This window comes from Oryzias latipes, chromosome 5, assembly GCF_002234675.1.
Source record: "Oryzias latipes chromosome 5, ASM223467v1".
In the NCBI taxonomy this organism is placed as follows: Eukaryota; Metazoa; Chordata; class Actinopteri; order Beloniformes; family Adrianichthyidae; genus Oryzias; species Oryzias latipes.
In genome coordinates, this window is record NC_019863.2 from 20,437,149 (window position 1) to 20,452,898 (window position 15,750).

The following is a 15,750-nucleotide window of genomic DNA, read 5'->3' on the forward strand; positions in this document are numbered from 1 at the left end:
GGTGCTGCATCTGAAGCTAACATGGTGGGACATGTAGTTTTCCAGTTCATTGATTTTTTTTTATCAGTGAACTTAAAGAATGATTTAGCAATAGCTAATTAAAGTTTGTTTTGATCGATTGAATTCGTTTTCTAACAAAGTCTTGGTTCCTCTGTCCTTCAGGAATGCCCTTTAACTTGTTCTTTCTCTGTGTCTTCAGGAATGGGCAGTCTTTGGGGACGGCCTTCACCAACATCAAGATGGGTCCTGGCATTGCTTACTTCCCCGCCATCAGCCTCTCCTTCAAAGAGTCGGTGGCCTTTAACTTTGGCAGCAGGCCGCTCAGATATCCTCTTAATTCTGAGATTTAGCTGCCATCTTTACAACTCCATAACACGTATTTGTTTCTTAATGCAACTGGAGCTGCTCGCAGCGCAAAATTGATGATAAATGTGTACAGGATAGTACATTTTAGAATGTTATGCTTACCAGGCATTTATGTTGCCATGGTAAAAGCTAATCGCACATATTTGTATTCAGGCGAGGACCACCTTATATTTTTCTGCAGCTCCATTGGCGGAAATTGGTCACTGGTAACCATGACAACATTATATGAAAGGCAGATTCATGGATTTAGTGAAATTTGTGTGATCGTAGGAGAAGAAAGGTTCAGCTGCTTTGTGACCCGATCAAATCTGAACACGTCTCCAGGAACCAGAAAGAGTTTTTCTTTAACCTGCTCGTGACCCACGTACCCCGTAGAAGGTTACTTGCCCTTGCAGGATCCCCCCACTGCTGACCTGACCAAGGCACACAAACTTCTGGGCTTCATCAAGAACGTCCTGTCCACCTCCATCGACACCCAGGTAAGAGCCGAGGCGGCAAAGCGAGTCATTAGCACCTGTTCCAGGTTCTCTATTTATAAGAGGGGTCTCGGCTGCAGGAGGAGAAGCTGCTGGAGAAGGGCTGCGCCATGTGGAAGCTCCACGGGGAACCCACCGTGCTGGTCACCCTGGCTCACATCTTCAACCACTTTGCTCCTCTCATGGTGAGAAGAATCCACCTAGTCTGTTTTCATAAGAACTAAGGGCATGGGCTCTAGATTTATAAATCTGAAAAGTTAACCCTTGTGTTATCCTATGGGGTCAAGATGACCATTAACCTGTTCTCCCTACCATGACAATGGTGGATAAAGGTGGAAATATTTCATGTAATCCATGGACACCAGTAAATATCACAAATCATTGAAGAAAAAAGGTTCAGCGCACTGTCTAGTGGGTCTAGATGACCCAACTTCCAATGTTATAGTGCCTAGGATAGCACAAGGGATAATAAAAAGTCTCCATCATCAGTCAGTCAGATGTGAGCCTCTTTGTTAGATGTGTTTATCTCGATTCCTTCTGGTATCAGCTTCTGTTTTTTCTACATTCAAGTCCTTGCAGCTAATTTTCTGTTTACGAAATATAATTTTTGATTGAATGAAAGTTCAAATTGTGATTGACACTGCTAGTTAAAAGTACTTAGTAAGCAAATTAACATTTCTGATTTATTGCTTAAACGTTATGTAGTCACATAAAACAAATTTAAAAAAAGCACAAATTCATATTCCTTAGAAGATTTTCCATTTTGAAGAGTCTTGAAAGTTTATGTTGTTTATGTTTCAAACAAATTTTTGTTTGTTTTAAAACATATTTTCCTGCATTTCTTGTTTGTTTTGTTTAAAATAAATCTCCAATCAGAGCAGATGATTATCCATTTTAGAAACATTCCTCCCACAGCAGGGGTCGCTGTTGCTCTGGTGCAGATTAAGTCAGCATGGGAACCCTTTCTTTGAACTAGCTGTGGGACATGTTGCGTTTGTGGATCTGCAGTGTAAAGTCTACCTCGTGGAGGACGTCCTGATGAACTTCCTGTTGGGGATCCTGGAGGGGGGCGGCTCTGTGGACGAACACCCGCTCATCCAGCAGCTGCTCGACCTCTTCTGGCTGCTGATGGAGGTGAACTGACAATTCATTACACCACAAAGTCCAAAGCTTTGCATTTTAAAAGCCCAGCAGCCAAGTCAAGATGATTTAATCACATAACACCTGTCATTTGGATTCATTTTCAAATCAATTTTTTTTTACCTGGCATTTGAAGCCCCTGAAACATTTGTTGCACTTCAGAATGATGCCATCTTAGATTTTCTTTAAAAACCCTTTTTTGCTCCCTATTCAAACTCAAATAAGCAACTTTACTGGAGTAAGTTTTTACCTTATTTGGAGCCCCTCTAACCCAATGGGTTTCACCATTTAGTTTCAAGCAAGGTCGCGCTGTTATATAAAAATTGGACAATAGATGGCACTTGTAGTTTACAAGAGATAAAAGTGCAAAAAGCATTTTCTCACAACTGTAGGTCTACACAAAGCAGGCTCTGTTGATGCTTCTTCCTCAGGTTGAAGCTCATCGTGTGTCATTTCTTCTCTGTAGGACCACGAGGTGAACGAATGTCTGAAGCAGCTGATGATGTCTCTGCTGCGCGCGTACCGCTTCTCCCCGATCATCCCGGACCTGGGTTTCCAGGTGAGACTCACCATCTGTCCCGCTCATAATTTGGCACTCACAGGCTGATAACGACTCATCTGTTTCAGATCCACTACCTGCGTTTGACCACGGCCATCCTTCGGCACGAGAAGTCTAGGAAGTATCTGCTCAACAATGTCTTATATCCTTTAGCTGCTGCTCTGCCTCAACTGACACTCAGCCTGAGCCTGTAAAACTCACTGTTGTCCCCTTAACCTACTGCTACGTTTGACGTGCTGCGGTCCGTCGTCTTCTTCTATATCAAGACCCCTCTCAGAGTGAAGGAGGCGGGGCTCGAGGAGCTCATCCCCACCACCTGGTGGCCCACGCATTTTGACAAAGAGGTGAGGCAGAGAAACAACCCTGACAGCAGACATTAGTGAAGCCACCTCTCCTGTTGTCAGATAAAAGACTACTTATCAGCAGACTGAAGCTGCTGCCTCGAGGTTACCTTCATTCACAGGCAGAGGGCTGAAACCATTGACTATATGAGAACTGGACCGAGTGAGTGTGATGTCACCCATAGAAAATGGCTCACTTCCTGCTCCAACCAAATGAAGTCAATGAAATCGCCATCTTTTCGCAATAAGGTCGCCACCAATGTTGGAGCCAGACGATGTCAGTAAGCAGTGATTGGTTCGAGTCGATCTTAGTCAATGCTTCACAACCACTCTAGCCAATCAGGAGTGAGCCTGTTGAAAGTCTATTCCCCTACTATTTAAAAGTGTGTGAATCTGTGTTTCTGTGTTTCGAACATTCAACGTGAGACCATATACTTTAATTGATGCATCTGATTGGTCAGTTCATAACTTCAATAACTTGCAAGAAAGAACAATTTCATGACAAAAATAAGGATTAGTATGAACATGTTAAAAAATATAGCAGATCAAGAAGAAAAATGGTTTATTTCTCAATAGAACCTTATGGGATTTTGGCTTGGAGCCAGCAGGTACTTCCTGTTTGGAACAGGAGGGGGAGGAGTCATACAGTCCAGTTCTCTTATACAGTCAAGGCTGAAGCTCTTTACTGAAGCCTCTGAAACACTTGTCATAAAAAAAGCTTTATTTAAAGAAAACATCAAAGGAGGAAAAGTCACAAGTACAAGCAGAACCCCTCTAAAGGTGCTGTTTTCTAGAAGGTTGAAAATTTGAAAATAAACATTTTATTGTGATAAAACTGTTCAAAAGGATCAGAAGAGGGTTTTCACAACTAAAATGACTTTTCTCTGCTTTTCAGTCCTCAATATGCTGCTTGGTTGGATTATAAAATATGTATTTCTTATAGCGTGATGTGTTCTGCTTTTCAGGGTAAAGACGAGCGCGAACCCAAAGATGAGAGCGCAGACGAGCGGCTGAGGCGGCGAGCTTATGAGAGAGGCTGCCAGAGGCTGAAGAAGAGGATCGAAGGTGCGATCTCAATCTTTTGCTTCACACTGTCAGACTGCAGGCTCAGCTCTTTACTCTGAAGCTTCTTCTTCTGCTGCTGGTCTCATCCCTCCTCTGTTCTCTGTCAGTGGTGGAGGAGCTGCAGATTCAGATTTTGAGGCTGCTGCTCAACAACAAGGACAAAACCACGGTACAAACACTATTTGTGTCTGCATATTCTTTAGGGGCAAATGTTCATTCATGCAGGTTCAGTCCTGCTTCAGCTGCACAGTTGGCATCTTCCTGAACCTTTTAAAATCCTTTACATACCCACAATCCTTTACTTTACTTCATTCTGCAGGGGGAGGCTTCCCGGTACATTTTCCTCAACAAGTTCAGGAAGTTTCTCCAGGAGAACGCCAGCAACAGAGGGGTAAGGACGAGCTGCAGTTTGTGGCTCAGACAACCTTAGAGCGCAATCCTGAGCTTGTGCGTTTGTGTGTGAGCAGCACCCCACTGCGCTGTGTCCCCCCGAGTACATGGTGTGTTTCCTGCATCGCCTCATCACGGCGGTGAGATCCTGCTGGAACGAAGCCTGCAGGAAGTCTCCGAGCAGCCTGAGCAGTGAAGGTAAGCTTCTGCTGTTGGGGTTTTTCTCCGTCGCTGCTACTTTCTGCTGCTCCAGTATCATCGAGAAACAAACAGAAAGATCTTGAGGCACAACCGAGGAAATGAAAGAAAAAATGCAGCATCTTCCTGGGGAGCTGGAGAAGAAAGAGACTGCTGAGTCAGAGCATCTCTGCTTGGTTCTGCTGCTGTCGCCGCTCACGATGCACGATTAGGTTATTGCGATTCAGAATGACCCACACAAGACTCAAATTGTTGATCTGAAGTGTTTCTCTGCCTCACTTCTCTGTTGGATTTCAAAGACACTGCAGACTATTCCCTTTGTTGAGTTAGACACGCAGTTTTTAATTATTCCTGGCTAGTGGTTTTTCTTAATACAGAAGGGAACTGCTGTAATTAAATTTGAAGTCTGATCATTCGGTAAGTGTATGACTCCTGAGGCATTCTCAAAACAACATTCCATATTTATTACTAAGAGCTTGTGACACAGCCGTCTGAATGAATGAACTTTGTGATGTTTCTGATAATCTTTTTTCTTCTCTTCCTCTGCAGATGCTTACGTCCCTCCTCAGCTCTTCTACAATGGAAAGGTGGACTACTTTGACCTCCAGAGACTTGGAGGACTTCTGTCCCACCTGAAGAAGACTCTCAAAGGTTTGCAGTAGAAGTTTTTTAATTCTATTGTGATTTTAGCATTTAGTTAAAACCAGAATCATTAACCTTTTAACACTAGAGTTGTCGTGGCGACACCTCCTTGACCTATCCTAACTTTGTGACCATTCAACGATCAGCATGAATCAGCCGATTGGACGCAGAGAAAAGCAGGTTTTCTCTTCACCTTTGCACCAAAATGCAACACTTATTGAACGTAAAGTGTTGCATAACAGCACAAAGCCGCTCTTTCTAATGTCAGAATGAGCACATTTAAGCTGATTGTGTAACATTCATTCAGCAGTAAGTAACACTAAACTTTACAACTGTAAAGTTTTGCATATCGGTGCAAAGCTGTTTTGTTCTGAGGGTTAAACTTAACTAAAAAGTCAAAGGGATAAACAAACCACAAAAGACAGAAAATCTCAGAAATATTATAAAACACACCTCATTCATAAAAGCTGCTGCACCATCAATACTTGCAGAAAATGACCCAATATGACTTGGCATACATGAACAAATGGCAAAAATTAAAACAACAAATAGATCATATCCATTTCCTGGAAACAGTTTTATTTAAACAAAAGTCAACATAGCTTAAATTTGACTTCAAATCTCCCTCGTCTACATAGGAGGCGATCATCTAACATAAAGGGCTTCGTTCGATTGGTCAACGACGTGAACGGGGTCCATCCAATTGATCTTTTGCGTGAAGAACTCTATTTGATTCTTTAAATGCTCCTAGCTGTCATGAGATTGTTTTAGCATGGGTGTAAAAGTTTAAAGTAACCCTATTTATCGCAGTTTCCGGCCTTTTTTGCGATACGTGTATCACGCAGGCTGAAATTCTGATGACGATAAATTTGCGATTCAAATTTTCTATTCATAAATCAGAGATGACTCACATCAACAAACTGTGCTACACATCTCTGCGCTACATTTTTATTAATTAGAATATTTGGTAGTGTTTGAATATTTTTAAAATTTGGCTGTATCCCATATTTTAGATTGAAAGTGGAGTTTTATGAATGAGACCGCTGCATGTTAACAAGGTAAATTTGCGTAAGAATAACCTCTCTGCAAGGAAAACTGACTGATCCTACAGCCAAAGAACAACCAAAAAGGAATTCAGTGGTAGATTGGGAATATGTTCACAATAAAATATTCGAAGAAACAAAATCTATAAATCCACATAATCCAATTTATGGGCTGACACTTCTTTCGGTAAAGGTTCATCCCAATAATTCCTTTCTTTATTTAACATGTGATATCTTCTCTGGCTTGTAATTGGGCACTGGCTCAGAAGATGCTATCTTAGGAGAAACAGGATGCTATACCACCAACTGCAATAATTTGGAATATAGAGGACTTTTTAGAGGACAGAACCATGAAACAGCCCAAAACATCTGATGATTTTTTTCTAAGCCCTTTCTAAACCTCTGTAACATCTGTGCTAAATGTTAGAAAAAGAATCTGCACAGAGTCCAACAGAGGGCACTGCTGCTTTTCCTGCTTTCAACATGCTCTGAAATAGATAACAGACGTGACTTTCCTTAAAAATTAAGGCTGTTTCTCTGATAAATCTAGGAGAGGAACTCCATGTTTGAAAGCTTCCGCATGGTTAATGTGTTTATTCTAACATCTACTTGAATGTCCTTGAATCCTCTGCTCAAGACTTGCAGAGTTTTTTTTTAATCCAGACTTGGATCTGTTCTGAATTCTGTTAAATGCAGAAAAGAACCAGGAAGTAAGCTCTTCAGATCCAACAGTCAGCAGAATTAACGTCTGTTAAACCTGTCAAACACCTGATCATGAACACGCGGAAGCTGTAAAGAATTCCCCGCCTTGTTTCTGTCTGTCATCTTTTTGATTCTGCCCAGATACAGCTGGGCAGATCAAAAAGTGGGGGCAGAGAAGCAAATTTCTATCTGAACATAAACACCCACTCTGATGAAAAAGTTTTTTTTTTTTTTTCATATGATTTGTGGCGTTTTTCTGATGATGGACATGTATAAAGAAAAATCATCTAAAAAACAATACAGGTTTTTTGATTATGCCTAAAAACAGCAAAATCATAATTAAAAGACCACTGGGAATGCTTTGAAAATAGATCAGAAGAGGATTGGAGTGGGACTCTAACTGGAACTCATAATCAGTTCAGCATTGCCTTGTGTTTATTTAAAGAAGCGTACAAATCTGTCCGTTTCTCAGACTTTGAGTGAAGGAACTGCTGAAAGTCATTAGCAGATGATAAATACTAGAAAAAGACAGACTATTTAAAGCTATTGAGGCGGGGCTTATGTTATCTTTAGATGGGGAGGTGGGATTAATGGTTATGCAGATCAATCACCCACACGCCTTTATTTTCTCAGAAATACTCATTAAAAACACAGAAAGGGCAGATATCTCCAAACATGGAGAACCAACAGATGCTCTGTGATTACTGATGGCTTTTAGACCGGATCTCAAAACATCAATTCTATGAATTCTTATGAGTATTTATTTTAAAAATCTGTAATTGATTCATAAAATTAACATATATTTTGTATTTTCCCTTCATTTTGAGGGAGAAATTGACTTTTTTGTTAATTTATCAAAATAGCAATACGTTTAATGCACTGATGTCAGTCTTCCTTCAGCTTGAATCACTAAATATGTGAAAACTCGTTCTGTAATCAAGCATATCAAATATTTGAAATGGAAATTTGAAGGGTCAGAACAGACGCTTTATTTTAGCTCCACGCTAAAGTCCAGTTCGGAACTTTTTGCGCTAAATGACAGAAAGACAAAATAAAGAGTCATGATGAACTGAGAAGATGCTAGAAGGTGATTAAGAAAGCAAAGACATTTGTTTGACCTTTGAGATGAACATAATCACAGAGAATAAAACAACAAATTAAAGGTTGTGGTGTTTTGGTTGAAATAATCTCCACGTGTTCCTCATAGTGTCACAGATGTGTGATTATGTTTCTCCTTTTTGTCAACCAGATGATTTGGCCAGTAAGGCCAACATCCTCATCGACCCTGCAGAGATCCAGGCTGCATCCATGGACGATCTGGACGAGGACGAGGAGAGCGGAGCAGCCCAGGTGAGCAGGAGTCAGGAAAACTGTGGTGGAAAGTTCATGATTGGATGACTGATGCAGCATCACCTGTGCTTCAGTGCTTTGTGTAAAATCCAATAAAGTTGCAGTAAAATTGTTGAAGTTTTGAGGCAGCAGCTGTCGTTTTAGGCAGATTGTGTTTCATTAGATGCTTTGAAGTTTGAAGATCTTCAAAGCATCTTCTGCTGTTGTTTTCAGGTCAAACGAGAACACTGAGGACCTGGGCCTTACGTTTTATCCCAAATCTGCTTTAACCTTACCATTTTTAATCAAATCTTAGTCTATTATTTTCAATAGGCTTTTTATAATAACAGTGGGTTTTTATTTATTTTTTCTTGTTCTAACAGTTTTTATTCATTCATTCATTCATTCATTCATTCATTCATTCATTCATCATCAATAAGTCTGTGGATTCTTTTTAATACCATTGTTATTGTAGCGGACTGAGTTGAATTGGGCGGCTGTTGGGTTGCGTTCTAAGTTCCGGACTTCATTGAACACATCAAGCAGAGATGCTGATTGGCCCTCAGTTCTGTCGCTCAGCCTGTCGTTGGGGAGTTTGGACCAATAGGGTTCAGCTATGGGCAGAATAAGTAAAATAGGAGGGCTGGTGCGGGAGCGGGGGAATAAAACGTTGGGGGGAGTGTTCCAGACGGGAGAGATTCAGGAGTTGCTGAATAAGTTGTACGGCGTTGGTTACGGCCTACAGTAACCAGAATAAAGAACCTAAAAAAAAGAGGTTAAGTCTCTGTGCCTCAGTGTGGGAAAGGGACGCTTCATTATGCTGTTGCTAATAAATGATGATTTCTTAGCATTAATGCGACTTCTGGTGCTGCATGGTTTTGCTGATGGTCTTGTCTGGTTGATACGTGATGAGTTTAAGCTTCATGCAGGCGTTGAGACTTCCCTCCGTTAAACGTTGAGACTTCCATCCGTAAAACGAGACTTCCATCCGTTAAACGTTGAGACTTCCATCCGTAAAACGAGACTTCCATCCGTTAAACGTTGAGACTTCCATCCGTAAAACGAGACTTCTATCCGTTAAACGTTGAGACTTCCATCCGTAAAACGAGACTTCCATCCGTTAAACGTTGAGACTTCCATCCGTAAAACGAGACTTCCATCCGTTAAACGTTGAGACTTCCATCCGTAAAACGAGACTTCCATCCGTTAAACGTTGAGACTTCCATCCGTAAAACGAGACTTCCATCCGTTAAACGTTGAGACTTCCATCCGTAAAACGAGACTTCCATCCGTTAAACGTTGAGACTTCCATCCGTAAAACGAGACTTCCATCCGTTAAACGTTGAGACTTCCATCCGTAAAACGAGACTTCTATCCGTTAAACCTTGAGACTTCCATCCGTTAAACGTTGAGACTTCCATCCGTTAAACGTGATCGTAGGTTGGTCAGAATGGTCTTTAGATGTGAGACAGACTGCTCACATGCAGACGTGGAGCCAAACATTGTCAGTACAGCAATACTCACACGCTGCAGTGTGGTATGAGACGGACAGGGTGTTCTAAGTTTTGACAATCAGTGCGCCGTTTCACCTTGCTGCCTGAGCCCACTATCCCTCCCCTTTCCCTTCTCGCACATTTGCAGCTCCTTGTCAGAGACAGGAACGCAGCTGCAGGGACGGCAATTCGCAGGTTTACGGCTGGTACAAACTCTGTGATATAACAGATAATAGTAAACCGATAGTGGCGCAGATTTTTTTTCTCCAATTACCGCTACTACTGCGTATCGCATCGCGCCTGAGAAGGACTGGTCTAATTAAACTTGTTTTTTTATAATTAAAGATTTGTCTGCAAGCCAGATGTGGCCATCAAAAGAGCCAGATATGGCTCCCGAGCCATATGTTCCCAACTCCTGTCCTAAACACATTTTTGTCCCTTTTGGATCACTGGGCTGCTGGAGCCTATCCTTGTCACTGGGGGCAAAGGCAGGGGACACCCTGGGCAGGTTGCCAATCTGTCGCAGGGCCACAAATCACACATCCCCTACGTGTTTTTTTTCTCTCTAAATTTTAATCTTTGCCTAGTAAAAGAACTTTGACAGAGATTGTCATGTACTAATAAAGTTCATTCAGTTGTGCCTCAGTTGAGCTTGATGATCTGTTTTCTCCAACAGAGGCCTTTTGGTGCAGCAGGTATGGGGAGCACTCTGGTGAGGCCCAGCTGGCTGAGTTCTCCCACTCCAGGCCGGGCCAATCGGTTTCTGAGCACCGCGGCCGTCAGCCTGATGATGCCCCGACGGCCGCTGGCCCAACCAGAGAAGGTCAAAGTGCGAAGCCTGCCGGTGGAGCAGCGCACTGAGGAAGACAGTGAGTGAAGCAGCCCGACAACTACTGCAACCACACTCACACACAATGTAACACAACTACCACTGCAACCACACACACAATGTAACATATCTACCACTGCAACCACACACACAATGTAACACAACTACCACTGCAACCACACACAATGTAACACAACTACCACTGCAACCACACACACAATGTAACACAACTACCACTGCAACCACACACACAATGTAACACAACTACCACTGCAACCACACACACACAATGTAACACAACTACCACTGCAACCACACACAATGTGACACAACTACCACTGCAACCACACACACACAATGTGACACAACTACCACTGCAACCACGCACAAAATGTCACACAACTACCACTGCAACCACACACAATGTAACACAACTACCACTGCAACCACACACAATGTAACACAACTACCACTGCAACCACACACACAATGTAACACAACTACCACTGCAACCGCACACACAATGTAACACAACTACCACTGCAACCACACACACAATGTAACACAACTACCACTGCAACCACACACACACAATGTAACACAACTACCACTGCAACCACACACAATGTAACACAACTACCACTGCAACCACACACACAATGTAACACAACTACAACTGCAACCACACACACAATGTAACACAACTACCACTGCAACCACACACACAATGTAACACAACTACCACTGCAACCACACACACAATGTAACACAACTACCACTGCAACCACACACACAATGTGACACAACTACCACTGCAACCACACACACAATGTGACACAACCACCACTGTAACCATGCACAAAATGTCACACAGCAACCACTGTAACCACACACAATAAACGTAACACAGCAACCACTGCAACCATGCACAACACAACAATCATTGAAACTGTGCACAATATAAGTTACACAACTACCACTGCAACCACACACAATTGATCTACCGCAAAAGGCAAGATTCTGACTAGTTACTTTGGATTATGAATGAACAGTTACATTTACTGTTAAGTGTTTTAGAAATGAGCTTCCTGTGGGGTGGCTGGGTAAAAAACGTGTGCATCAAAAGGGCGACAGAAATTCTGCAAATACAAATCTTTGTCTGAGCTTTTCCAGCATCGTAATGCTGTGAATAATGTATACAATCTAACACAAAAAATTCTTTAAACTTTAGGAGAAACCCTTAATCTGAAAATATTTGACTCAAAGGTTACACTTTTATTTTTGAAAAAACAAAGACAAAAAAAGGGAGATTAAACTGATCTTTTAAATTTAGAGAATATAGTTTATCTTTGTTAAAAAAATAAGTTTTTAGTTAGATTTTTGCAGTAAATAGTGGATTAAACAAATAAACAATGTTACAGTTCATGCCAGGTCTAAATTTAAATGTCAGTCATTGATAAAACGAAGGAAAGCATTCATATACATTTTTCTTCTATGGTATGTTTCACACCTGACATCACACTTACCATTCTTCCTTCCTGTTTCTGCCTCTCCCTCCTGCAGTTGAGGGAAGTCATGGTAACGATGGCCTGTTGCTGGGGCGACCGCAGGAGGAGCCTGATCAGCCAATGTCTGACAAATCCCTGCTTGAGATCACTGATGGGATCGTGATGATGTACAATCTGAGTGTCCATCAGCAGCTTGGAAAGGTAAACCTAGTCAGCTACTCTGTCAGAGTTACCTCCCCACCCCACCCTACTCCCAGTTGGTTTAACCAACTGATTCATAAAAACAAGATGGAAAAAACCTCTTTCATAGCAGAACATGGATGGTGCATGCAGGTTCATGATGGTGCTCTGCTGGACAACATCCTTTTATGTTTTAAACGCAGAGCTGCTTAAAGGCTCAAGGATCAACCATGAACGCTGATGTTCCACCCTGTTCCTGACACACAGGGATTCCTTCAGCTTCTCTTAATCTTTGGTTAACATTGTGATTTTAGATGATAAGATGTTCAAAGTCTACAGTTTTAAGAACATTGTTCTCAAATGGATTCCAAAGTCAGTCTTATATTATTATATTATAGTATTATATATGTGGTTCTGTTTTGACCAAAATGTCAGATTAAAAGATTTAAAAAAATAATTACTTTTAGCTTTTTTCACACACCTTTTTAATTTAGAAAAGTAAATCTCCAGCAACCTTAATTATTGCTGTCATCAGATTGAAAGCAGCGTTCTTGTTTTCTTAAATTATGTTTAGGCTTTTGCCTTGACAGATTTGGACTGAACCACCATTTGTTTTGGCCTTAAGCGCTGCTTTTTCTAAGGCAGCAGGCTCCCTAATCATGCTGTAAACCCTTCCCAAGAGAATTTTCAGTTGTGTGTCTGACAGCAGCACAAACGTAACACAAGTCTGCTGGCGGATTTCTTCAGGAGTTTCTGTTAGTGATTAGAAACTGTCAGCAGCCACGTCTAGGTGAAATGAGTTTTTGAAATTGAAATGAGGAAGCTTTGTTTGGATGATGGAGCACCACAGACAGCTGATGGCATTGTCTGGGACCCCGCGGCTCTGTTTTGGAGTGATCAGGGTCGTCCTGTGACCTCTCCATCATTGCTTCCTCCCTTTTTATCATTTTGAACGCATTAGGGAGATCAGAGCGGCTGTCATCTTCATGCTCTCCCAAAGCTGCAGAAACAATCTGTTTACTTTGTTTTGCTGTTTTTACTGTCCACCACAGATCAGCAGTACAGATCCAGTCTTGACATTTTTCCTCCAGAGCGATGCTGCACGTGACCTGATGTTCTTCTGATGAGCTCAGCTGGATATCTGTTTTGTTTCCTGCAGATGGTGGTGGTGGCAGATGACGTGCACGAGTACGCCGTGGCTCTGAAGGACACGGAGGAGAAGATCGCTCGGTGCCCTCCCAGAGTGAGCCCTCACATCATTTACTTTGATTTCTTCTATCTCTCCATTTATGTTTCTTTTTTGAATTTGTTCCACAAAACTTTTCAGAAGGGAAAGCTTGAGCTCTCCAAAGCCAAACTGTTTACATTTCTTTGCGACAATCATTGCAACAATCATCTGACGCATAGAAAGTCCGGGTTTGCTGTAGAGCTGATAAGCACATCACTGAAGTCTGACTGTGAGGGTTGTTTAGGCGAATTTGCTCTGGACTTTCTGGCATTAGGTCCTCTCATTAGTTCCAGACACAAGTGTCACCTGAAAGCATCACAACAACGAAAAAAGTAGAACTGATCATAATGAGCTAGAAAGGAAAACGTTTGTCTTCATGTACTGATAGGAAGCAGAGCTTGATCACCAAGCTTTGGAGTCCCACCTCACCCTAGGGGTTGCTGTGATGCCGACAGTGTGGCAGAACACCAGCTGAGGTTGCGTGATGTTGTGTGAGGTCTCCTGCAGAGTCTGGGCGTGGACTGCATGGTGCCAGACCTCAGAATCTGTCTGTTTTCATGAACTTTACCTCTGCAATACGATTCTGAGACAACATAGAAAGAAAACAGTCAGTTTTGCTCACACACAGGGAGACTGAGGCATATAATTCATATTTTGAAGTCAAAAAAAGCTTTGAGATTGTATGGGGAATGGAAAAAAAAGTGCAAATATTATAAAGCCACACAAAAATAAACATATAAATGACTTACCGGTATGTATTTGAATATTCCCTTTTGAGAATAAATCAAGTATTTTTTTTTAATGGAAGAAAAGAAAAATTGCTAAAACCAAGTGCATTGACCTCATTCATGCAGATAAGCTGCAGTTTACATAAATCTAATGTACCTGAAGATCGACATAAAAGTCTAAAGCAATGAGTGAGGCGGTTTGTTTCTCTTGTATAAAGATGATAAAATAAACAAACACAAATTTCAGCAGCCAAAAGGACAAACCTTTTTTATATCTCAACTAAAAGTTTAGAGCATCCCGGAAAAGCCCCCAGTTTATGTTAGGCCCCTAAAACTGGGCTGAACATACAACAGGATGGATTATTTCTTTGAGAAATAAGGAGATGCCCAACAATGTAAGACTATTATATAGCAGGAACAGAATGGTAGGAAGGTAGACTTGTCTGGACTTGCAGGAGTCTTAATGCACCATTTCTGTAGAGTTTGGTCAGACAAATCTACTAGGTACCAGATTTTTCACCGCCTTGCTGTCCTAACCTTTCCCAGCAGATACAGCTAATGGGAAAAATTTTAAACATTGTGTTGGTGTTTCCTATTTAAAATATGTGAGAGAAGGAAAGTCTGTCTTGGTTCTTGCAGCGTGCCGACATCATGGATGAGCTCCAGAAAAGTCAGAAAGTTTTCGCAGAGAAGTTGAACCACCTGAGCCGCCGTCTGGCCTGGATCAATGCCACCATATACTCTAAGGTGATCCACCGACGCTGTTGTTCAGACTGCCCCCTTGGTTTGCTGTTCTACATCTGAAACTGGGATATTTGTGACTGCAGGAGAAAATGCTGGACGTGTACTGGCTGCTCTGTGTGTGCATTCGCACCATCGAGCACGCCGACAACACCGGTTCTTTGTTTGCCTTCACACCTGAGTTCTACCTCAACGTGGCGATGAATGCATACAGCGCCCTGAAGAACTACTTCAGCCCCGCCAACAGCATGGAGGAGCTGCCAGGTAACACCCAACAACAGTGTGACAGCAAACAACAAAAATCGACAAAAAAAGCACAATTACTTGTAAACAAAAAACACCAATTTAAAAATTAAGGTAAATGAAAATGAATGCTAAAATGCGTCAAAGTAAGCTTAAGTTAACTCCGACATAAATTTAAAAAAGAGTTGGGGGAAAATGGTCAGGATGCTAGTAAAGCAAAAAAAAAGAAAAATCACAACATTGATATTAAATTTGAAAAATATAAGTAAAATACTTGGTTTAAGTAGATCTATACATACTAAATTAAAATTCAAATCAAGATACATAAAAGAAAATGGAGGGCTAATGCTAACAGTGATAATTAAGTAAAAATAAAAATTGCAAACATACAGTACGGACCAAAAGTTTGGACACACCTTTTCATTCAAATGAATTTAAACTTATATCAAAAGGCCAAAGTCTAAAATGAGTGTAAACAATCAAAGTATTGCTGACCAGAGTTAAAAATGCAGACAAAGGTAGGAGAGCTTAAAAAAGACAACATGTGTG

General features: G+C 41.5%; 1 protein-coding gene across 3 annotated transcripts in view; it reads left to right on the top strand.

Annotated features, from left to right (window-relative positions):
- rnf123 (ring finger protein 123) overlaps positions 1-15,750 on the top strand; it is a 95,269-nt gene that overhangs the window by 7,900 nt on the left and 71,619 nt on the right. For all 3 annotated transcript variants that reach the window (XM_020703375.2, XM_011475239.3, XM_023955090.1), the window contains 18 exons: positions 200-325; positions 731-845; positions 923-1,027; positions 1,851-1,976; positions 2,449-2,541; positions 2,610-2,683; positions 2,768-2,885; positions 3,848-3,947; positions 4,055-4,116; positions 4,267-4,338; positions 4,415-4,535; positions 5,085-5,186; positions 8,172-8,272; positions 10,421-10,613; positions 12,137-12,282; positions 13,421-13,504; positions 14,857-14,964; positions 15,045-15,222. In XM_020703375.2, coding sequence (XP_020559034.1) covers positions 200-325; positions 731-845; positions 923-1,027; positions 1,851-1,976; positions 2,449-2,541; positions 2,610-2,683; positions 2,768-2,885; positions 3,848-3,947; positions 4,055-4,116; positions 4,267-4,338; positions 4,415-4,535; positions 5,085-5,186; positions 8,172-8,272; positions 10,421-10,613; positions 12,137-12,282; positions 13,421-13,504; positions 14,857-14,964; positions 15,045-15,222 — 2,024 coding nt within the window. The remainder of the gene's footprint in view (positions 1-199; positions 326-730; positions 846-922; positions 1,028-1,850; positions 1,977-2,448; positions 2,542-2,609; positions 2,684-2,767; positions 2,886-3,847; positions 3,948-4,054; positions 4,117-4,266; positions 4,339-4,414; positions 4,536-5,084; positions 5,187-8,171; positions 8,273-10,420; positions 10,614-12,136; positions 12,283-13,420; positions 13,505-14,856; positions 14,965-15,044; positions 15,223-15,750) is intronic.